The sequence below is a fragment of the Sminthopsis crassicaudata genome, chromosome 1, assembly GCF_048593235.1.
Source record: "Sminthopsis crassicaudata isolate SCR6 chromosome 1, ASM4859323v1, whole genome shotgun sequence".
Lineage (NCBI taxonomy): Eukaryota > Metazoa > Chordata > Mammalia > Dasyuromorphia > Dasyuridae > Sminthopsis > Sminthopsis crassicaudata.
The window spans coordinates 131,580,767-131,605,848 of NC_133617.1; the positions used below are offsets into that span (position 1 = coordinate 131,580,767).

Sequence of the window (25,082 nt, forward strand, 5' to 3'; positions counted from 1 at the left end):
TTTCATTTAAATAAGCAAAACCTGTGGAATAGAACTGAGATGATCAAAGAGATTAATTGGGGTTCCTTTTACAGTTTATAATTCAGTTCAACACATCATCTATGTTATGTAGTTTTTTGCCAGGAGTGAAGATTTGGAGAATGAAACTGTCCTTATGTAATTTGTTATTTTGGAAAGGAGAATGTGATATTAGTAATTAGTAATTAGAATAGAGCATACACCATAAATATAGAAGAGAGATGCAAGCAAAGTATTTTGTGTCAGATTCAAGGAAAGTGCAATATAGGTAGATGATTAAGAAACTAGTTGAATAAACAAAATATGGTGATTAACTTATCAGTACTAAACTGATGGGAGGTTTTCCACAGAATGTTTTGGTACTATACCTTTAAAATAGTTATTCAATAATTACTTTGATAATTGACTTGATTGCATGATCATCATGACATTTAATGAAATTTATAGTTAACGAAAATATGGGAAGGAGAGTTAGGAGAATCAAAATCTTAAAAGACCCGTATAAGCTGGAGTAATGAATTAATGCTTAAGGATAAATACTAAGTTATAATCATGGATTTTAGAAATCAAATGTATGAAAATAGAATGGTGAAAAGTGATTAAAAAGTAGTTCATGATAGAAAACTGGGGTTTAGTGGATTACAAACTTAATATGAGTTAGCAATGTGATGTAACAATCAAAAGAGCTAATATAATTTTAGGCTATATTAATATAAATCTATTGTTCAGACTGAGAGAATTGATAATGGCCCAATATTTCAACTTGGACACATCACATTTGGAACATTGCCTTTTGTTGAATTTGTTACCTTTTAGAAAGATGAGAGGGACTAGATTAGTGAGCTGATTTAACATCATGTTATATCATATAATCAATAAACATTTTATTAAGGGCTTGTTATGTGCCAGGTACTGCACTAAATGCTGGGAATACAAGGGAAAACAAAAGCATTCCTTGTCCTCAAGAAACTTACAAGCTAATGGGACAGACAATATGTATGTAAATAGGCATAAATAAGATACATACAGAGTAGGTGAAAGGTAACTTTATTGGGGAGGCCTGAGATCTGGGGGAGAGCTGAAGGAATTGGGAATACTTGGAGCAGAGATTTTGGAAACATGATATTGTATGATCTTCAAATATTTGAAGGCATTTCATGAAGAAGATGAATTATACTTGTTTTACTTTGATTTGAAGGGTTAAGAGCAGTTGATTTTTTTAGGGAGGTAAATTTCAGATCAACTTAAGGAAAATCTTCCCATAATTAGATTTTTCCAAAAAAGTAAACCAAGCTAATGTAGATAGCAATATACCCAACATTGAAATTCTATGGAAAAATTTGGTATACACCGAATTTATGATTTGGGTGAAATTTTAGTACCTTGTTAATTCTAAGGTTTTTATGAAAGATGGTTTATGAATCAAGGCATCAAGGAAGACTCTTAGAGGAAATGCACTTGAGTTGATTCTTTAAGAATGGATAGATTTTTTTTGGGGGGAGGTCAAATGTTTTATTTTTTCTGGTTATACATGTATACTAACTTTTTATTTACTTATTTATTATTTTTATTAAAGCTTTTTATTTACAAAGCATATGCATGGGTAATTTTTCCAACACTGACCTTTGCATTACTTTTTGTTTCAAATTTTTCCCTCCTTCCCTCCATCCCCTCCCCTAGCTGGCAGGTAGTCCAATACATGTTAAATATGTTGAAATTCATGTTAGTTCCAATATATGTATACATATTTATACAATCATCTTGTTGCACAAGAAAAATTATATCAAGAAGGAAGAAAAAGAATAATTGAGAAATAAAACAATGCAAGCAAATAACAACAGATGGCCTCTCTCTGGGTGTAGATGGCTCTCTTCATATCTAATAAGTGGAACTGGTTTGAATCATGTAAATTTGAAGAGAACCATGTCCATCAGAATTAATCATCATATAGTTTTATTGTTGCTGTGTACAATGATCTTTTAGTTCTGTTCATTTCATTTAGCATCAGTTCATTTAGGTCTCTCCAAGCTTCTCTGAAATGGATAGACTTTTAATAGGTAAAATGGGAAGAAGACATTCTAATCACAGAGAATGTTGTAAGCCAAGACATGGAGGCAAGGCATCAAGAAAAATAGATAGGAAATACAATTGGGTAGATCATGGGGAAATGAGGTAAGAGAACTAGAAAGTTTGAAATGTGTTTTTTTCCTTATGTGTCACACAATTTCTGAATATAGCCAAGTTTTTAGGTCAAAATTGATTCAACAGTTGAAAAGAATTTAAGGTCCTATTGTATGTCAGACACTGAACTAAGCCCTAGAATTATGGCTTTACATAAAAGACAAAAAAGTCTCTGCTGTCAGGAAGCTCACAGACTAATGGGGAAAATAATATACAAACAGATATGTGCAAGCCTTAAAAGGATAAATTGGAAATAATTAACAGAGGCCAGGCAATAGCAGTAAGGAGGATCAGGAAAAGCTTTTTGTAGAAGTTGGCATTTTATTTGGGATTTGAAGGTAGGCAGGGAAACCAATAAGTATACATGATGAAAAAGAATTCCAGGCATGGGGAGGAGCAAAGGAAAAGATACAAGATTAGGATACAGAGTGAGAGTATTTTGTAAAAAAAACCACCAGTTTTTGACTGGGAATGGATTCTAAGAGAGTGTCTCTCTTTCTTGCCCATTTTTGAAATCCATTACTCCTTGTGAGAATGGCTATCTCTTCTATTTCTGGATTATGGGATAATGTAGGTACTTATCAATCTGATTATCTATCTCCCCTTCCTCCTTTTCTCTCTTAGTCCTTTCCTCAAATGTTAGGAATACATGTCTTGGGTTCCATTTCCTTGAATTGGACAAAATATCATTCTTACTGATGTTCATTGGCATCTAGTTAGTCATTGCCAGAAATTATGCAGTCTATTTTTGTTTCAGTCAACAACTTTTATTTATACTTGACAGAGACAACTGAGTAGTTCAGTAAATCCACTCATGAGTGACCAAGAATCAGGAAAAGCTGAGTTCAAATTCACTTTCATACATTTATTCTAGCTCTACAACCTTGGATGAGCCTTTCTCTACATTTATCAATGTAATTAATTTGCGTTAAGCAGCATTATAGCATAGTTTTTATCTTATTGCTTATTGTGGCCATTGTATATGTCACTCTGTTGATGTTACTGTCTTTATTCTTTATATCAGTTCACCAAGGTAATATAAAAAACATTGTTTTTTATTCAAGTCCTATGTGAATTTAAGCTATTATATAATATTTTATACTATTCATACTATACTTATACTATTTATATAGTACTTTTCATGGCTCCCTAAATTGGGAAAAATATTTCAAGAAAAAAGGCTTCTTGTTTTCCCTTTCACATAGAAGATACTTTTTCTGCCATCCACATCAAACTTGTTTGTTCATTTATTTATTTATTCATTCAACAGCCATTCATTAAAGTACCTTTTTCTTTCTCCCATTCCGTCTCCCATTGATATTTCCTTTGGAATTTCCTCAATCAATTCATACCAGCAACTGTTATAAAACTTAAAGTTTTAAGAAGTCTACTGGGGCACCGAGAAGTTCCTGATTTTCCCAGAGGCAGTAGTTGAACTAGGGTCTATGATTCTCAGGGTATTCTGCCATATAACTCTTTAAACTCCTACATGTGCAGAAAGAGTTCTTTGGCTGATGACCTATGGTAACAAGGATTGCTAACTAGTCGTGGGCTAGAAAGCATTATTTAATTTGTCTTTTGGAAACTATATATCCTTCTAATTTAGTAGGCAAAATGCTTTGTATCAATTTTTAAAAATTGCCCTGTGCCTAGAGTTCCCCAAAATGTCATTGCTTGAACAGTTTCATCTACTTGATTCTTATCGATTTAAGCAAAAGCAGAAGGTATCATACCTCCAGTCCTAATGTAATTATGTTAAAAGGCACCTCCTATTACAGTATGAAGTCAACTACAGAGGATCTTGAAATTTTTTTGATTACTCTGCCTCCTAATCAAATCAAAATGGAGCCAGCAGCATCTTCTCATTTAAGTGTGACATTATGTGTATGTGTGTGTGTGTGTGTGTGTATGTATATTTTGAGGGAGAATTAAAAGGACATATGAAATAAATCCATGATTTTACATAAAAAACTCATACCTTATGATAATGTGACTTACTTGTAGCTTACTTATGATAAAAAATGCCAGTAGCTTCTGGTCATGAATCTGAAGTTTTTGTTTTTCATTTTTATTTCTACACTATATGAAAATTTGGTTTCCTATAGAGAGAGTTAATTTTTTTTATTGTTGGCTTTGTATTTTTTATACAATATCTTCCCTTTAACACTAGCATCATTAAATCTTTTATTGTAACAGAAGCAATTACGAAAAAACCAAAGAACATATAACTGTGCCTAAGAATATATACGATTTTCTGCCTCATAATGTTCATTTCTATACTTAGAAAAAGAAAGTGGGTTTCCTTTTCTTTCCTTTAGGACTGAGACTTTTCATGAAAATTTAATGTTTGCTTTTATGTTATGATGGTCAGTAAGTTAACAAGCATTTATCAAGCACTTGTGTATCATTCTCTATGCTAAGGGGTGGGGGTACAAAGAGTCCCTGCCTTCAGGGAGTTTATATCCTAACAGGAGAGGGGAAAAAAAAAAACAAACTTGTTACTAAGTCCCCATAGCATTTGTAAAGAGTTAGTGAGGGCAGTTTGAGGTGAGAAAGTATGGTCATGGAGAAGAAGGGACCCTGCTTAAGCCTCCTGCTTAAGGGTGGTATTTGAAATAAGCATTGAAGGAAGCCAGAGAATCCAGAAGGCAAAAGTATGGAGAGAGAGGATTCTAAGGATGGAGAATCAGTAAAAAAGCACTGAGTTTAGGAAATGGAGTATTCTATGCAAGGAACAACAAGCAAGAAGGCCATTGCTAGATTATTTATGTGAAAGAGAATAAAGCGAAAGAATATGACAATTTTTACTTCTACATTGAATTCTGCTATGAATATTTTATTGTGTAAAAGATCTTTATTTCTTTGACCTATTGGGGAAATATGCATACTAGTGGTATTGCTGGCTCAAAAAGGTGTGAACAGTATAGTTACCCATCTCACATAATTCTAAATTGCATTCTTGAGTGGTAAAACTTCACCAACAGTCGATTAGTATGTTTGTCTTTCCACAGACCATCGAATATTGACTTTTTTATTTTTAAATCATCTTGGCTTGCTTGGGTATGAGGTGAAACCTCAGACTTGTTTTTATTTCCATTTCTCTTAGTGATTGAGAGAAATCATTCATATGATTCTGGCTCATTTGAATTTCTTCTCCTGAAACTATTCATATTTTTTACCACTAATGTTTTTGGGAATAGTAGAGCACCCTCTAAGATATGATGCATTTTGCATAATAGAGAACAATAGAGAATTGGGCAAGTAAGAAGTACTGATTTGATAATTTAAGAAATTAATATATTTAACTCATTGTAGTTTTGTTAAATATATTATATCATTGATTCTCATTTCTCTTAAAAATATAATAGTACTATTCCTACTTTATATATGGAAAAAATGAGGCTCAGGCTGTGATTAGTTTAAAGGTAACAGAGTCATTTTCCCAAGTCATTTTCCTTGCAAGTATGGTGCCTTGTCCTCTAAACCATATTGCTTTTACAAAGAAAAATGTATTAACCAAACACGTAAGAGTACAAATGATCATTCTCATTCTACTCTTTCAAAGGCAGTATAGTGCCAGTGTCAGTAAACTAATGTCCAAGGGTCATTTAGTTTTCTAAGAATGGTATTTAAAGTTTAAATATGATGAAACTTTTTATATGTATTTGGTATGATGGCTAAAATAAAGTAATAGCAGATAGATTAATAAATTTGGCAACAGGAAGACCTGGTTTCAAATCTCAGCTATATCACATCAATTATATGAACATGGGCAAATCATTTAACCTTTCTGAGCCTTAATTTCCTTTCTTTTTTTCTTTTTTTCTTTTATTTTTCATAAAGTGATAATAGAAATACTTATGGTGGAAGATCATTATGAAACTCAAATGAGTTGCTGTATGGTCAGAACTTTGAAACTTCAGAGTATTGTATTCATGACAGTTGTCCTATTTATTCTATAGTCTTTGTTTGCAGCTAGGTTAGAGTGCTATAACAGGTATTCTGAGCTTTATTGCCTGGCTAGTACCAGGGGGTTACCTAAGTGAGACTTTTGTGTGGAAGTGCCAAACATCCATTTCTAATGTAGGTTTTTTCCTATAAGACATAGTTTCCATAAATAAACAAATACTGAAATAGGATGCTTGAGATTCGAGTTAAAGCAGTTCTCTAACTTTCTTATGGTATATATGTATGACCTCAGGCAAATCACTTAGCTTCAGTTTATAAAAGTGAGAATAGACTAGATCATTAAGATATATTTCATTTTAAAAATTTGATATTTTGATTATTGTTGATCCAATGAAGAATACTTGGAATGTGAAAATGCCTTCTTTTCTCCAAACAACATTTCTATCTATAGAGTTTATGATTTAGATAATATTTCTGTACATCATACATCTCTTTCATTCTGTCTGTCTATCTACACATATATATGTGCACATACACACAGATAAATGGTGGTTTGTTTAATTGATTTCACTTTCACCTATGAAATATTCTGATACTTTTTAAAAGTAGGAATGCTTCATGCAAGCATTATGAATTAAATAGAAACCGTGGCTTGTGGGAGTTGTCTCAATTTGGTTTCCTTTCAACATTTTTCTTTTTCTCTACTTTCTATCCAAAGCTTTCAAATTTAGTCAACCATACAGCTAATACTTGTCAAGAAAGACTGTCAGTATTTACTTATATTTTAACTAAAGTTCTGCCCCTACCTTATATTGATTAGATAGCTGTTCATAGAGGACACTGAATTCATAGCAGGAGTAGCAAAGTAATATTAAAATTAAAACTTGGCATAGATTTTTAATTCATGTTATAAAGTTTAGTTGGATTTAGGTAGTGTAGTAGTAAAAAACAGCATGAAAAACACCTCATATTTAATGAAGAAAAGTCATCTTTAAACTGAGTTTTTCCTTTGCTATCCAGATATTTGGGAGTAGCTCTCAGGTATCCTTAAATCACATAATCAAAACTACAAATAAATCAAGTAGTGATTTTATGCTTATTTTCAAACTTCTTCCTCAGGTCATTCAAAGTGAGTCATCGCCCCCCTGTGGTAGAACAGTGAATTTTGTGAATTCTGTTTCCATAAGAAGGATTAAACAAAGAATTTTAGGCCTTGATTATTTGCTTCTCAACTAGCAAAGGGACCAAAGTATTCCAAAAGACAGCTTTCTCTTTATGACCACCATCTATGAGAAACTTTTTTATGATGATAAAAAAGAAATTCCTTAGGATGATGATTTCTATTATGATTTTCCTAGAAGTTGTCTTAAGCCTATGAAGAATCACTAGAGGTTTTTTGATTCAGAGTACCTGAGTTCATATCCTGCCTCTGACATTTATTACCTGTATATGTTTTTAGGTAAATCCTTTACCTTATTTGGTCCTCAGTTTCTATGCCTACAAAATAAGGGGGATGGATTAGATAAAGTTCCATTCAGCTTTCTGTATTAACAGACCTGCAAAATGAAATATTTTTCCAAGGTCAAATTCTAAAATAAAAGTCATCCTGAGGATTGGTCTAGATCTAGGTGTTGCTATAACAACAAAAGTGTTTTATTGAATATTGCTTGGAGTAAGTGGACAGAATTTTAGATATCTTTCTGTGGTAAAGATGTCTGCTTTGATTTAATTGAGACAAGATTGGCTCTGAAAGATGTGTGATAATGAGATGCTTGACCTACATTTTTAATTCCATGTATTGAAAATCCCTTGACATATCATATTGACAATTGTGGATTATTTCTCAAAAGCATCAAGTAAATCAACTAAATATTCTTCTTTTTAACAAAAGAATTTTTAAAAAAATATGAAGATGTTTAAAATAAGCTGAAATTATCAGCAAAAGGCAACAGATAAAAATTCTCAGCAAAAAAAAAATTATGTGTAATAGACTGATCTCTGATAAATTTCTCAGAATTTATAACTATTTTGAATATATCACTTATTAACAATCTTCTTACCCACTCATGACTACCAATTTAACTATTGAAAAAGTTGTCCTAATTAATATTTCTTCCTTATCTGTCCAACATCCACATAGCCACCATAGTACCAGTTCCAGTTCCATAGCCACATAGCCACATAGCCATCATAGTTCCAGATCATAGTATCTCAGTATTCTAGGAAATTCAGCAGCTTCCTGTTGCCCTCAGGATAAAATTTTTAAAAATTAATTTTATAATTATAATTTTTTTGACAGTACATATGCATGAGTATTTTTTTTTTACAACATTATCCCTTGTATTCATTTTTCCAAATATTACCCTCCCTCCCTCTACAGGATAAAATATAAACAACTCTTTTGGACTTTCAAGCTTTTCAGTCTGTCTCCAACCTCCTTTCAGCCAAAATTCATTTTATCCCCTCTTACTCACTTTAGATTTTAATCAAACTGGCCTTCTTGCTATTCCTTTTACATGGAACTCTAGCTTCTATCTATTTTTGTCTGTAATCTTTTTGCTTGGATTCCAGAGCTCTTTTCAAGACTCAGCTTTGATACCTGAGGGTTTTCCTGATCTTTTTATATGTATTATATTATTTTATATAGCTCCTTCATATTTCCCCTCTCCATAATTTACATATATCTATTTATCTTGTACTGATTTTTCTATGTTCATTCTGTTTCCCTTCAGTAAGCTTCTTGACAGCAGTGAGTTTGATTTTTATTTTTATTTCCCCAGTGCTCAGGGTAATACCTGGTACCTAGGTACTTAGATTGGTACATATATATATATTTGATAAATTCTTATTGAGCTGAAACAATTTCTAACCTTCTTTGAGAATGGTACTTTTATAAGTTGCCATTGTCTCCTTTTGGTGTGCTATTTTTTGATTGTGTACATCTTAGTCATTTGTGTGATTTGTTTGACAGATTTTTCCCCTTGAGAAGGGATTGAAAAACAGCAGAAAAATGACTTCTGAGGATTATTAGACAATTATCTTAAAATACAAAAACTAAAGAAATTAACCAGCCCAGGAACAAGAATAATAGGACTACAAGCATGCCTTTACAATTTACAAAACACTTTATCGACTATAGAATCAAATTACTAAGTTTTTTATATTTTCCAGGGCTGGGAATGCAAAGATGAAAATGACCTATCTTTAAGAAACTTGAATTTTATTAGAAGAAAAAGCCTGTATAATAATACACATATTATATATGTCATATAATAATGCACATATATCTGTCATATATATGCTTATACATATGTCTTTATGTTTATATATGTACATGTATGTGTGACAAATGCAGAATATACAAACAGTAGTTTGGTGGGATATTATAAATTAAAAGGAATCAGAATAGATTTTCTGTAGAAGAAATCTTCAGGTAAGATAAACTGGAAGGCCATTCAAATCATAAAGTAGAAGCTCCAAGATTTGAACTCAGGTGTTTTGATACCAGATTCATTGTTATTTCTGCTAGCCTGAAGATTCCTCTGGAAAACTTAATACCACTTAAATTAGAATTATATAAAATATAATTTCATCACAATTATTATTACTGTTAATTATAATTACCAAATTAATGTTCTTCTAGATTCTATGTAAAGATTTTGAGTGAGGGGGAACCCAAACCTCCTGAAGTAGTACGATTCCGTATTTTCATGGTTTTAATTATTTAAAATATTTTTCTTTCTGACATCAAGCCTTCGAGTTACATCTTGAAAGCTCTGCCCATTGTTTATGATTCTGCTGTCTTAGAATAGCTGGACCAAATCTAAACCATCTTCCATTCAGGAACTGCTCAGGTACTTCACCAATTGTCTTGTTCCCAGCCTTCCTTTCAGCCAAAATATCATTAATTTCTTTAGGTCTTATGATATGCAATTTAGGTACCTTACAATTCTGATTTTTTTCTTAGGCTAGTTTCCAGGTTGTCAATGTTGTTTTTGAATCCTGACACTGAGAACTCAGCACAGTTTTCCAAAAGAAGTCTGACTGATGTTAAGTGCCTTTCTTAATGTAGCTCAAGATGGTGTTAGCTATATTGGTGGCAATATGATATTGCAAATTCATTGAGCTCTTTCTCTGATAATTTGAAGACAAATTCCCATCTAATGATAATTTCATCTTGCTTTTCTTATAAAGTTGCTTTCTTGAACCCAAATGTAAAAGTTTTTTGCATTTTTTCCTATTGAATTTCATATTAATTGATTCATCTGAAGAAGCTAGATAGCTCAGTGGAGAGAGTGGTGGGTGTGGAATCAGGATGACTTGAGTTCAAATGTAGCCTCAGACTCCTATTACCTGTATGACCCTGGATAAGATACTTAATCCTATTTGCTCCAGTTCCCTCATCTGTAAAATGAGTTGGAGAAGGAAATGACAAACTATTCTAGTACCTTTGTCAAGAAAACCCCAAATGGAGTCAGAAGAGGAAGACAGACTGAAAACAACTGAACAAGAAGATTTAACTAAATTCTCTAGCCTATCAAGACTTTTTTGTATCCTGATTCTGTCATCTCATGTAATAGCCATTTCTGCAAATGTTGCATATATTCAAATTTATTTCTTTATCCAAGACATCGATATAAATATTAAACACAAAGACACGCAAAGACAAGCCATCCACTGGAGATATATAAAATTGATCCAGAATCCCTTCTACTCCTTAATGTGGTCATTCGACATAAACTAAGTATAATTGGGTTAATTATCTTAATCCCTAGTTTTATGAGTGATATAAGTTAAATTACTAAATATTTCTCAAAAATCTGTGTATATGTTATACCATTCCTAGATCTGCTAGTTTAGAAATTGTAAAACAATTCAACATACCCCCCTCACATGCATAATAAAGAAGTTAAAGTTAGTCTAGCATGACCTATAATTGATGAAGTCATGCTGGCCTATTCATTTTCTAGAAGTTCATTAGCCATCTTTAAAAAAAAAAAATCCATATCCTTTGATCCAGCACTGTTTCTACTGGGCTTATATCCTAAAAAGATCACATTAGAAGGAAAAGGGATCCACATGTGCAAAAATGTTTGTGGCAGTTCTTTTTATAGTGGCAAGAAACTGGAAACTCAGTGGATCCCATCAGTTGGAGAATGGCTAAACCAATTATGGTAGATGAATGTTATGAAATATTATTTTTCTATACGAAATGATAAGCAGAATGATTTCAGAGAGGCCTGGAGAGACTTACATGAACTGATGAGAAGTGAAATGAGCAGAACCAGGAAGTCATCATACACAGCAAAGGTAAGATTATATGATGATCAATTCTGATGGATATGGCTATAGTCAACAATGAGGTGATTCAGATGAGTTCCAGTTTTCTTGTAATGAAGAAAACCATCTGTACCCAAAGGACAGTGGAAACTGAATGTGGGCCACAATATAGCATTGTCACTTTTTTTTGTTGTTGTTTACTTGCATCTTGTTGTCTTTCTCATTTTTTTTTCTTTTTTGATCTGATTTTTCTTGTGCAGCATGACATTTGTGGAAATATGTACAGATGATTTGAACATATTTAACATATATTGGGTTACTTGCTGACTGGGGAAGGGGGTATGAGGAAAAGAGGGAAAAATTAGAACACAGGGTTTTGTTGGAGTGAATATTGAAAATTATCCATGTATATATTTTGAAAATAAAAAAGCTTTAATTTTAAAAATCCATTCTATAATTTCCTTAGAAATACAGCCCATTTACATTAGCCAATAGTTTTTAGGCTCTTCCCTTAAAAAACCCCAAATATAATGTATCCTCCTTTAATCCTACAAAACTTCTCCAGTTTTCTACCATCTTTCATATGAAGGGGCTCAACAGTTATACTTTCATTTTTTTCAATATCCAAAGTTTCCAGTTCCTCTGATCTTGTATCTTGAATGAATCAGAGGCAGATTGTTGACCTTTATTTCCTTAATCATCTTGGATATCATTTGGATAATAATTTTAAAACAATCTTTTTTATTGTTTTCTTTTTTCTGGTTATACATATATATTAATTTTTAATACACATTTCTTTATGAATTATGTTGGGAGAGAAAAATCAGAACAAAAGGGAAAAACCATGAGAGGGGAAAAAACAGAAATAAAGAAGAAAAAAGTAAACATGATATGTGCTGGTTTACATTAATTCTCCATAGTTCTTTCTTTGGATTCAGATAGTGTTTTCTATCCAAAGTTTATTGATTGTCATGGATCACTAAACTGCTAAAAAGAAGCAGTCTTTCATAGTTGATCATTGTACAATCTTGCTTGTTCTAGTTGTTTTATGTTTAGCATAAATTCATATAAATATTTATTTTTTTCATATAAATATTTCCAGGCCTTTCTAAAATCAGCTTGTTCATCATTTTTTAAAGAACAGTAATATTTCATTACTTTCTTATACCAAAACTTATTCAGCTTTTCCTAATTGTTGGTCATCTACTTATCTTTTTCAATTCATTGCCACAACAAAAAGAGCTACTATAAACATTTTTGTACATGTGGATCCTTTTCCTTCTTTTATGATTTCCTTGGGATAATGGATAGTCATTTTTGTTCTGTCTTTTCCAGTGCAATGGTTATTTTCTTTACCTGAAAATGAAAGAAAAAAAAAGCTATATAAGAATTCAGCATCTCTGCCTTATTTCTGTTATGTTAGTAACCTTCCTATTCTAGTAATTCTTTTCTTTCAATTAACAAGCATTTACTTTTTCTCCTTTCCATCATCCACACCTCATTAAAAAAAATTAAAACCCTTGTAACAAATCTTCATAGTCAATCAAAACAAGTTCCCACAATGACCATTCAAAAACTGTGAATCTCATTCTTTATTTTGAGTCTGTTACAGGAAGTGGATAGATAACATTCTATATATATATATATATATATATATATATATATATATATATATATATATATATATATATATATATGAAAACTAAGTTTATATATTCTGTATCAGAGAAATCCTAAACCTGAAAATATGAAGCAAGAAAATAAATGAATAAGACTACCATCTTTTTCCTGGAAAAAATAGTATGGGCCAGTGAGCTATCAAACTAGACTTATCCCTAACCGTACCATGTGATTCTGAAGCATTCAAAATAAGCAGAAACACTTGAAATTATTTTCAATGTGTCTGTGAGTCTCTCTAAACACAACAGATTTTATGTAGACTACATGGAGTCACACATTTATGTTTGAATATTACTGCTACCATGCATATGTATAGCATAAAAGGAAAACTCAAATAAATACTGGACTTCTTTATTTTTATTGTTTTATTAAAGTTGAGTTTTTTCCCCCTTGAAATCCAAGTATATGCAAATCTGATATTGCCTGGGGAAAGTGTGAGTGTGAAAGCATTTTTGTATGTTTTATTTACAGTTATTTTTACATTTTTCTCAGGATCTTTGTGTCTTTAGGGAAGTAGTAATAACCTCCCCAGGACCACAAAATATGTTACCCTAATTGCAACTTAATACAAATCAAATCCTGAGTAGCCATCTTAACTCCTTGGTGCTAGTATAAATCTTTGAAAAATAAAAGGGTGGTACACTTGAAATGAGCTCTCTTGGGAAGATTTTCAGAGTTACAAATTGGGCTCCAGGTTCTTTACTGATAGTGGAAACTGGCACCATACAAATTATAGGAATTATCCTAGCTATAAAGAGATTTTATTCCCTTTTCCTATAGAAGCAATGCTGAATGGAAGTTGGAACACTGTGTTTTATTAACTGCTTAACTCAGGTATCTGCTGTGATGTGAACTGCTGGATAGAAATGTGGAGTACTTTCCTTTTTATACTATTACATTTATCACAAACCCCCAGGCAACCTGATATTTGAAAAGAAAGAAATTATATCAAGATAATGACTGAGCAAATGGTTGAATTTTGAACCCCCTTTCAGATAGTTTTAAATAATCTGTGACTTATATGTGTTGCTAGTTAAAAGAAATTTTCTTCTATAAAATTTGCAGTAATCTGTAAAGATTTGTTGGATGACAGCAATAAATTAAAGATTCCAAATAGAGCACTTGATATCAATAAGATAAATATTTTCACCTAATGACATTATTATTTATTTTTATATCATCATCTTCAATTTGCTATTCAAAGAAGTTCCTAGCTTCATGAATTTATTATTGAAACTCTCATCTAATGAGGTGTAAAAAATAGAGCCAGTGAGTTATCCTTTTTTAAACTTGAGCTGTTTTGCTCTGTAAGATAAAATATAGAACTAAGGAAAACTTGGTAAAACTCTTGTAATTGAAACCATTTTCTCTTAAATATGCCATTTCGCGTTAAGTATTTCATCTCTCTGACCTTATTAGGTGTGTCTCGTCATTAGATATAGTGTTACTAAATAGTTGTAACTTTAAGGCTGCTTTGATTAATGATCGGTTAGGCTGAGGTTTCATTGGGTAGGATTAACTAGATTTAAAGATGGCAAAATGCCATTTGTGACATTAATGCCAGACTTTAATGAAAAGCAGAAGTTAACTCCAAGGACCCTTATAATTTAATATGGGAACACAATCATGTTCTCATTATTTTAATGTAGTGTCATATAAAAAAAGAAATGTTACTTTTTCTCTTTTCGTAGCCATCGTATTTATTCTAGGCAATAGTTCATTTATCTCAAATTATGAAGCACAGAATTAGATTAAGGTTATCTGACAAAGTTTGTGGCTCTTTATGAAATAAGATTTTGGCCATGAAGTAAAAACACTTTCCTCATTTTTTAGCTTAAATAAGAAATATCAGTTCTGATTTCTTTCAAAGAAGAGAGTAAATTTCTTCATGTTAGAAATGTTTTAACTCTTTATGGCTAATGGAGTGTTAATAAACAATCTTTTCCAAAGAACAGACTGAAGGATTTTTATAGTGCCCTAAAGGAATTAATGCATATTCTCAATATAGCATCTGGCCCATTCATTTTCAAATCTATTCTTTTGTACTCTGTATTGTGTAACTCATCTGAACTTCCCATGTTCCTGGGCTTTTATTAACTGCCTAGTAAACTAAGAGCATTTGACATTAGGAGAGAACCTTCTCCTTGCCTATATTCCATTTGTGCCAAGTGAGAATGAATCATGAAAACACTAAAAATCACTTATCTTTTGAGAACTTAGATTTTCTTCTTTATTGAACAGAATTTTAGAGACTATTAGACTAGGATTCACTGGGTTGTGAATTGAGAGCAATGACCCTTTAGCTATGGTCTGTCTTATTCTAGATGTAAGACAGATCTAAAATGGCCTTGCTAGTGATGATTATGCATAGATGGATAGGAGATTGGTAGGCCAGCTAGTTTAATTTCCTCATTTTAGAAATTTATAAATTGAGGGTCATAAGTATAAAGTGATTTGCCAAAAATCACACAGGCAATTAATACAGGGCTTATTGAATACAAGCTACTACATCCTCACTGTATATAAGAGGAGACTGATGATTTAACTACTTGGGTTATATACAGCACATGCTTTTCAAAATTTCCAGGTTATATTGAATTTGTTAGTCATGTATCTCACCAGGTTACATTGCTTAGAGATTTTAAAATGACAGTACTTTTGCCTTAGAAAAGTCTGTGGAAATTATTCGGTTCAACCTATTCCTGACCTAGAGGACAATACACTCAATAAGTGATATTTATTTGAAGATTCTGATGAGCAAAGATTTTAACTCCTATGGAACTCATTTGACTAAGAGATAACTAGGACATACAATGGCAAAGCTGTTTGGACTTAAGTCATAACTTAATGAAATCCAAATCTTATCTCAGATACAGACTAGCTGAGTGATCCCAAAGAAGTTACTTAACCTCTTTCAACCTCCATTTCCTCATGTTTAAAACAAGGAAAATAATAACATTTACTCTCACAGGGTTATTAGAATCAAATGAAGTAACATGTAAAGCACTTTGCAAACTTTAAAGTGCTACATGAAAGCTAGTTATTATTGTCATTATTTTTGTTATTATCATGATGATAATAATATGTTATATAGCTGCCAGAAACAGAGTAGATATTATGGAGTAGATATCCAGAGGAGAGCAATATAGGTGTATATGTGGATCTCCAGTTTTCATTAAGTTTCAGTTAAAATCTCACCATTTGCAAGAAACTTTTCTTAATCCTCCTTAATTCCATTGTCAATACAGGCAATTTGGGCTTTGAGTCCATATCATATGAAGATTGATCAAAGGAACTGGGTATGTTTAGCCGAAAGAAGTCTCTAGGGGAAATAACTATTTTCAAGTATATGAAGACCAAATATAGCAGGAAAGTGATTAGGCTTTTTATGTTTTACCCCAGAGGACAGAACCAGGAACAATGAATAAATGTTTCAAAAAAGCCAATAAGATTTTCCCAACATTTACTGAGTTTCACTTTTTTAGAAGGTGTTTAAGCAGAAACTGGACAACATTTTTTTTAGGCTTGCGATACTGGGAATTTGTCTTTTGTGTATAAATTGGACCAGGACAGTTAGGTGGTATAGTGAATAGAGTGCCTGGGCTGGAGGCAGGAAGACTCTGCTTCTCGAGTTCAAATCTGATCTCAGAAACTAGCTGTGTGACCCTGGACAAGTCACTTAATTCTGTCTGCTTCAGTTTCTTCATCTGTAAAATGAACTAGAGCAGGAAATGTAAAATCCCTATAGCATCTTTGTCAAGAAAATCCCAAATGGTGTTACAAAGGGTCAGACATGACTGAACATAAGGATCCTTCCAACCCTAAGATTCATGATTCCATGTTTTTGGTCAATTCTAATTTTAAAGGAAGTCTTTGCTTATGTAGAGACATCTGAAAGAGACATAATTTTGTATTGATGAAGAAATTAGGAGGAAGGTCATAGTGGTCTCAGAAGTACTTAGTCAAAATAATAATAATTATTATTTTCACAGAACCAATCTTTGAAATTCTCCAGTGGTTACTGTACAGAATAGAATAGAAAGCCTCTTGGAATGAGATTTAGTTTGTTCGGATTTTTTGTTTATCTCATTTGTTTATTTTTTTTTATCCCAGTATGTCAGCCAAGTAAGTCAGCAAGTATATACCAAGAGCCTCCTGTATACTAGGTACTGTTAAATTCTAAAGATATAATGAAAGGTAGAAAAAAACAAAAAACAAACAAACAAACAAAAAAACAGTTCTTCTCTTCAAGGAGCTCCCACTCTCCTGGGGGAGACAACATGACTTGCAATCAACTATATACAATCAAGAAATATGCAAGATAAATTGGAAATAAAGGGAAAAGAAGGCATTGGACTTAAGGAGGTTTAGGAAAAGCTTCTTTCAAATAATGAGATTATAATTGAGAATTGAAGAAAACAAGGGAATCCAGTAGGCACAACTAAGGAAGGAAAGAATTACAGAAATGGAAAAACAGCCAGTGAAAATACAGGACCTCTGCATAAGTTGTGTTTTTTCAAGGACTTAATTCATTTTCTACTTGGGAAAGTAGAACCCTAGGGAGAGGGACAACTAGAAGGGTATGAGAAATCTTAAAACTGATTTCCTGTCAATAACAATCATACTGGGATCCCCAGAGGGAGGGTAATGAAGTCATTTAAAGGGTTTAAGAGCTTGGGGGGGCATAAAAAAGAATCAAACACAGCAGGGTTCTTTAAAAAAAAAGAGAGAGAGAGTAGAAGAGTGTAGTTAATAGAAATATATAGGAAAAGGCTCAAAGACAACTAATCTCTCTTATAGGCTTTCTATAGTTTGGTTGGGTAACCTGGCTGAAAAGCAGAGAATCTCATAGCCATTGGCTTTAGAAAGCCTGAATGAGAAAACCACAGAGATCTTTATATCTGTTGGCTTAAAATCCTGACTATAAGAGCTGAAGTGAATTTTACTGGTGTTAGCTGAGGAGGTTGATTAAGGAATGCTGTTAATGTGCAGTTGCTCCCTGTAGGGAAAGATTTACTAAGTCCAGCACCTCTGATATATGAAGGGCAAAGTTCCGGTAGCTCTGAAGGGAACCTCTTTTGAGAAGTGTAACTCAGGCCTAGGAGGAAACTAAAGGAGCAACAGGCTGACAGAAGCAAAAAGACCTTTTGACACTGCCTGCTAACGAGACCAGGGGTTGGTGACTATGACTAAAAGCTGTTCAGAGTTGAAACATGGCATAACATCCCACTAGTGAGTGTTGTGCAAGGTATTAAGTAATCCTAAAAAGAGCCAGGATTGACCACCAACTTAGAGGAACAGAAAGCAAAACCTAGCTGGGCAATCAGTGCAAAGCAGCTCTTAACTCTTCCTTCAGAAGCAGGACCAGCAAAAAATAACATGGTGACAGCAATAGAAGACCTAGCAGGAGGGAAATGGGATGCTCTTTAACATGTGCTCTGAAAACACATATTACTTGCATGTATATAATCTAGTCAAATGTGTTCTTATTCATTAGTAAATCTTTCCTTACTGGGAGGAATTGCACATTAACAGCATACCTTAATCAACTTTCTCAGCTGACCACAGTACAGTTTGCTTCAGCTCTTATAGTTAGGATTTTAAACCAATAATGTGAAGATCTCTGTGGTTTTCTCATCCAGGTTTCCTAAAGTCAATGGCTATAAGACTCTCTGCTTCTAGGCCAGGCTGCATAAGGAAAAGAGGTCATTCATCTCACTGAATATATTCATAGGATATGGATGTCTATGAAGTAAACTTAAAATACATGAAGGAATGCTGCCACAGTTCTCTTTTATTGAATTGTTTCCCTAATTAGCTCTACTCAGTCCTGATTTAATTTCTCTGTTTCAGTTTCTAATTATCAGTTCAAAGCTCAGTTCTGTAAAACTTCCCCTCCCTCTTTATCAGAATATTTGATGAGGATAAAAGATATGATGGTAGAATAATATGGTAGAATATCAGAATGCCTCTCCCCATCCCAAGCTATAGGAATGTCAGCTATGGTCTTATCAAGATGCCTTCCCCATCTCCAGTGGCTCACCCCACCCTGTCAGAATCCTGTTCCCACTCTCAGCATCCAGACTTCGCCCCTGCCTCAGTCTACTCCATGAGTAGATAGCAAACTCACATTGTTTGCTGGATTCTTAGAGACGATAGGAACCATGGATCCATTTGGTCCCAGTATATCTCTCCCTTTAAATAAATTATTAAATACTCTCTAATCTTTATCTTGCCTCAGTTTCTCCAGCATTACATTTAGAGTTCTTTTTAATTTATGTTTAAAAGTCTGCTTTAAGAATTGTGTATCATAGGACTTGAGTACTAAAAAATGTAATATATAAGGATGTGATGCATGTTTTATCTATAAAAATTCCAGAAACCAAAGTAGCTAATTGGACATCAAGAGTAAAGAATAGGGGAAGAGAAGGGCAAACTACATTTATATTAAATGAAATTTGCCTTTTTGTAAACCTTCCCTGTCCTTCATTCTATTCCTAACTCATTGCTTTTAGGTTTAACCTCAAGAGTCAAAGAGAGGAAGTCAAATCCCTCTTTCATGTGAAAGACTGAAATTGGTTATTATGTGCCTATTAAATGCTTCTTTTTAGGCTAAACATTTCCCATTGCCAGTATCTATATTTGATTCTTATGTTGTAGGATTTTTATTATGATTACCTTCTTGGGGGTACTCTTTCCAATGTCTTTCCCCAAATATACCCCAAATTGATCACAGTACTCTAGAATATGATTTGGGTATGGAATATGAGTATGGAATAGAACAGACCTATCAACTTCCTAATCTTGTATTTCTTACTCCCTCTGTTCTTCCCTCCCTCCTTCCCTGTCTCCCTGCCTGAAATGCCAATCATTTTTAGTTCTGCTAATAAGTTATATCTCTCTTCTATGCCTATAAAGGTGTTTTTAAACTCTAGTGAGAATTTAGACATCCTATCAAACACTGTTTTTGTTTTGGTACAGTATTCTAGCCTTCAATATCACGTTGGTATGATATTGAGGTGTTTTGTTTGTTTGTTTGTTTTTGTTTGTTTTTTTAGTGGGTTATAGAAGAAAAGGAATATATATTTGGCTCTTAACTCTTTTTTGCTATAATGGCTACACATGTTCATCTTAATTTCTTTAGGTATTGTGGAAGGGAGCACTTTATAAATGTAAGCTATCATTATGACAATAAGAAATGACTCTTTGAATTCTCTAGGTCCTTATAGCTAAAATCTTTTAGGAGGAAGAATTTGCATTAGTCCTATCAAGCCAAAGAAGAACTAATTCCTTATAATGTCTTTCAAGACTTATCCCAGTTTTTTTTGAGTTTAGGCATACATACCAATTAGATTTTGACACTCATTTTTCCTATCATCGCTTGGTTAAAGATAGCCCTGGGATTACTTTGAGATTTTTGTCTATAAATGAAATTTGTGCCAAGACTCTAGAACCCAAGATTATTGAACTTCATACTTTTTATTCAAGGTCATTTCAGCCTAGCCAAGAGTATAACTTTTTAAAATTCAGTCCTCTTTGAGACCATAATTCCAAGTATATAGGTAGCCTGAGGTTATTTCACAACCAGTTGACTTCCTTGGTATCTTCTTGGTGATTCTTAGCATTAAAAGTTAAAGAAGTCTAAGCATATGGGTATTTAGAAGAAAAGTACAATAATATCTTGGTACATAAAAACACAATAATGAATTTTCTTTGGATTGTGTATAAAGTTACTTTTCCCAAAGTAACATTGAAAATTTGTGCTAGATTTGGAATTAGAACACAACACCATTCCTACTTGAAAGCTTAAGCACAATTGTGAAAATACTCAATGTACCATGTTACTAGGGCCTAATAAGAATAGTCTGATACCAGGTCAAGCCAACTAAAATAGAATGATAGACTTTTAAACAGGAAGACCTATGTTTCAATCCTGAAACAGATTCAGCTGTATGACATAGGCTACTTATTAAAAATTTGCCTCAGTTTCCTCATTGGTAAAATGGGAGCAATTACACACTTATCACAAGGGTTGTTGTGAGAATAAAATAAAATTTTAAATGTGTAAAATGCTTTGGAAACTTTAAACTATTACATAAATGCTAGTGAGGATGATTACTAATTGTGTGATTATGAGGACTGAATTGATCCTGAATTATTTATTTATTGATCTTAGTTACACTTAATTATATTTATCCTGAAACTCCTTAAACCATGGTTCTCAGTCTCTGAATTTAGGTTATAATTCAACTAGCTTTTAACAGATTAAGTTTAGAAATTCATGTCTAATCCAACTGCTAATCACTGATCTATTTTTGCCTCAAAGAAATTAACTGACTTGGGTTTTGTATTCCAATGAAAGAGAATCAGACCTAATATCTTTACACCACCAAACTATCTTTCAAGGATGTTTGGTTTGCTATCCAAAAGTGCTCTCTTGCACCTTCAACCAAATAATGAGTACTTTTTTGTTTAGGAAGAGAAAGGAGGTGTCATTGCTAGGTCATTACCAAACTTCCAAACAATCTTCTTGTTCCCTGTACTTCAGCTTTGTAGACAATCATGTTGCCCTTATGATGTCATCTCTGTTCTGTTCTTCTATATTCCTTAAAATGTATAGAAAGAAAACTATCTTTTTGCTAGGAATCTTTGACATAAATGAAGACAAGCCATTGACTTATTTTTTGGCAGGCAGTTTATTCCTGTTAAAATGTTATCTGGTTCAAAGAATGGCTTCAGTTTAACCTTTAATTAAATTTCAAATGTAACATGACTTCCATATAGCAAATCATTTAACCTTTCAGCCTCAGTTTCTACATAAGTAAGCATTGTGGGGATAATGATAACTATTTCACAGAGTTGTGAGAATCAAAAAATATATAGAGAGAGGTCAAGCGTTTTGCAAATCTTAAAGTACCATCTATAAATGTTAGCTGCTGTCACCACCATGATCTTCTTCCTCATCAAAAGAAATGGCCTGTGTGCCTCTCTAATTGTTTTCTGTTTGGATTTGAGAGAAGGACAAGGAAGCAATTGTTGTGAACTTCTAAGACAGTTGCTTGTCATCTTTGTCTTTTGAAGTATGGACCAATAATAAAATGATGAGTATGATTGGAAGATTGTAACACTAAACTTGGTGTGAGGAAGAGATGTGAGAAGGTTAAATCCATATTTGTCCTTAGAGTGAGGCAGAGTTCAACTTCTTTTGCCCTGTCACAGAAAGTCTGTGTTAGTCTATGAAAGGTATTACCTAGCCTCTCAATATATCAGACAACACTCTAACAATAATTTTCAGAAGAGGTGCTGACCTGAACTGATGAAAAAAATATTTCTCCCTGGGATTTCCCAGCCATGAATTGACTCAATTAAATCACAGATTTGACCTGAAACAAACAAAAACAAATATACCTTTTCGTGTGTGTGTATGGCATAATAATATTTTCAAAATTGAATGGGTCAATGAGAAATTTTTGTTTTATCATTTCCCTTGAACAGGAAGATAAATCCATCTATTCTAGACAGAACATCCAATTTAGCAAATTATTATCATACTGTCTAATGTGAACAATTTTCTCTCCCCAGATGTTTTTCCTCCATAGGTGATGCTTTCCAGATGGATTTTTGTGCAAAATTCTAAATTGGATTTGACTTTGACTGAGAAAACTTCCTCTAACTTTATCCCATCATTTTCTCTCCCCCCACTCCCATCCCCACCCCCCGATATTTTCTAGGGAAGAGAACTCCAAAGGCGAAGGACAAGAGGAACAAGAAGAAGAAAAGGAAGTTAATAGAAAGAGCACAGGAGCAACACAGCGTCTTCCTTGCTACAGACAGAGCAAACCAATAAAAAAGGACATTATTCTTTTCCTTTTCTTTTTTCTTTTTTCTTTTTTTTTTTGATGGGTTTTTGTTTTATTTAGTTTTATTTTGCAAAAGTGCACAAAGCGGCTCTCTTTCCGCTCAGCTCCAGCATGCACCAGGGCACTGCCTTTATGCTGCTTTGACAGTATTGGTTGCAAATAACCTGTGAAAGTGAAAGAACCCCACAAGTTTGGAGAGATGGGGATGGGGTGGGGGTTATTTATATTTTAATTTTAAGCAGGAGCCTGCGGAGACAGGAGTACACTGAGGGTGCGTCAGTGAGAGCAGGTGAAGCCAGAAGAAGACATTATTATTTGTTCAGTGTCTGTGAGGGCAACAGCCTCAGTGCCAGTCAGCATGGAAGATCTGTGGGCAGTGGGCTGCAGGGCACGAACACACACATAGACAATGGACTTGTGCATATTTATGTGAAAGAATCTACTCGGAGGTAGAAGTGCTATTTCATTTCTGACCTTTGATTTGCATCTCGTGCATTTTCCAGAGGTAAATGTATATGAATATTTACTTAGTGTTAATCTATGTTGTTCTCAGCATCTGTTACCTTGAAACACTTGTATAGTAGAGCTGCTTTTAGCTGATGATATGCTCCAAGAATGACTGCCTTGTTTCATGGGTAATCAGATGTGTACATATTATGCTGAGTCTAATATCTACTTATTTACTGTATATTTATGCTTTCTTATGTGTAACAAAGTATACCTGCTTAATGTTCTGTCATTTCAGTTCTAGTGGTTTTATATGCATCTTATAGGAAATGCTTTTTTTCCCTTTCCTGTAGTTTTTGAACATCTTTTTTTTTTTTTTCTCTGTTTTGTTGCCCTTTGAAATGTTCTGGAGTATTATTTCTCATCAGAAGGCTAGGATCAGTTGATATGTTGTCAAATGACCCAGGATTTTCAACATGTGCCTAATCCTCCTGACCCACCCATTAAGTAGCTCACAGGCATCTGGCAATCACAGACAAAAAAATGAAAAACAAAATCCAAAATTATTGCTCCCCTTAAGGAACCTCCCTTTAAGTTTTAAGTCTGGTATGACTCCTTTGTGAAACATAATTGGAGCATGGGAAACTGCATGCACTAGCTCCAATTTCTAGACATGCAACTTCACAGATATAGACAGGTGGGGGGTGGGGAAATTACTTTTTCTTTTCTTTTCTTTCTTTCTTTTTTTCTTATAAAATTAATCTCAAGCCTAGCACTAGGTACTTTTATGGTTGACTCAAGTCACCATAGCAGACCTTTTAAGTTCTCATCCTCAGACCACCAGTGAAAATTGGGACAATGGCTAAATAATTGTGGACACTGCTGGTCAGGTCACAGATTCACTGAGCTATTATTCATAAGGTAATTGAATGCTCAGTTGGTTGTGGATTTTTGTTTTCTATGCTTCAGACTTTAGAAATAATAGCCCCCTCCAATCTTAACCCAGAGTAGAAAATCAGAACATAAATGGAACATTTGTAAATATTGAGGAAAAGTTAAAGAAGGACACCACACTTCTCTCCCCAGCCCTCACCTTTGTATTGGCAAAACTACCTCTTTAGAATTTACAAAGTATTCACTGTGGGGTTTTTGTTATTGTTATTTTTGTTATTCATCAAATAGTTCTGGAATAACACCTTACCAATAATACTAAGAATAAATATAATATCCATCTTTAAGTATCACAGAATATTATTGCTGTGGGATAAGCCATATATGAATGTTGTATAAAACTTTGGGATATCATCAAATCCTAAGGTCCTCACCTCCTTTTACATTTATTTAGCATATGTTCCTGTTTAGTGGTAGGGGAGGAATCACCCCATATACTTGCAGTGCTTCATTGTTAATGAGACCAATAATTGTTCTGTTTTGGGGATGTTCTTTTGTGCATTAAATCACTTCAACAGTAACTCCATGAAAGTTCCTTTCTTCTTTTTCAGTAAAATATTTAGAGATGAACATCAAAGTGTGAGAAAACAATACATACAACAAGGTTATTTTTCCTCCCAGTTACAATAATGCAACATGATTCCATGGGTGTTGAATGCAGACATTCCAAAATCTTAATAAAAGGATTTCTTGTCCAAAGCAGTAATATTTTTTTTAATTACTGAGAGGAGGATGACATAGAATTACAATTTATTA

At 33.3% G+C, this 25,082-nt stretch overlaps 1 protein-coding gene across 3 annotated transcripts in view; it reads left to right on the forward strand.

The window, feature by feature from the left end:
* Positions 1 to 24,847, forward strand: part of RSPO2 (R-spondin 2) — a 249,239-nt gene extending 224,392 nt beyond the window's left edge. For all 3 annotated transcript variants that reach the window (XM_074267076.1, XM_074267083.1, XM_074267069.1), the window contains one exon: positions 22,800 to 24,847. In XM_074267076.1, the coding sequence (XP_074123177.1) occupies positions 22,800 to 22,915 (116 nt within the window). In that variant the 3' untranslated portion in view covers positions 22,916 to 24,847. The remainder of the gene's footprint in view (positions 1 to 22,799) is intronic.
* Positions 24,848 to 25,082: the final 235 nt, after the last annotated feature.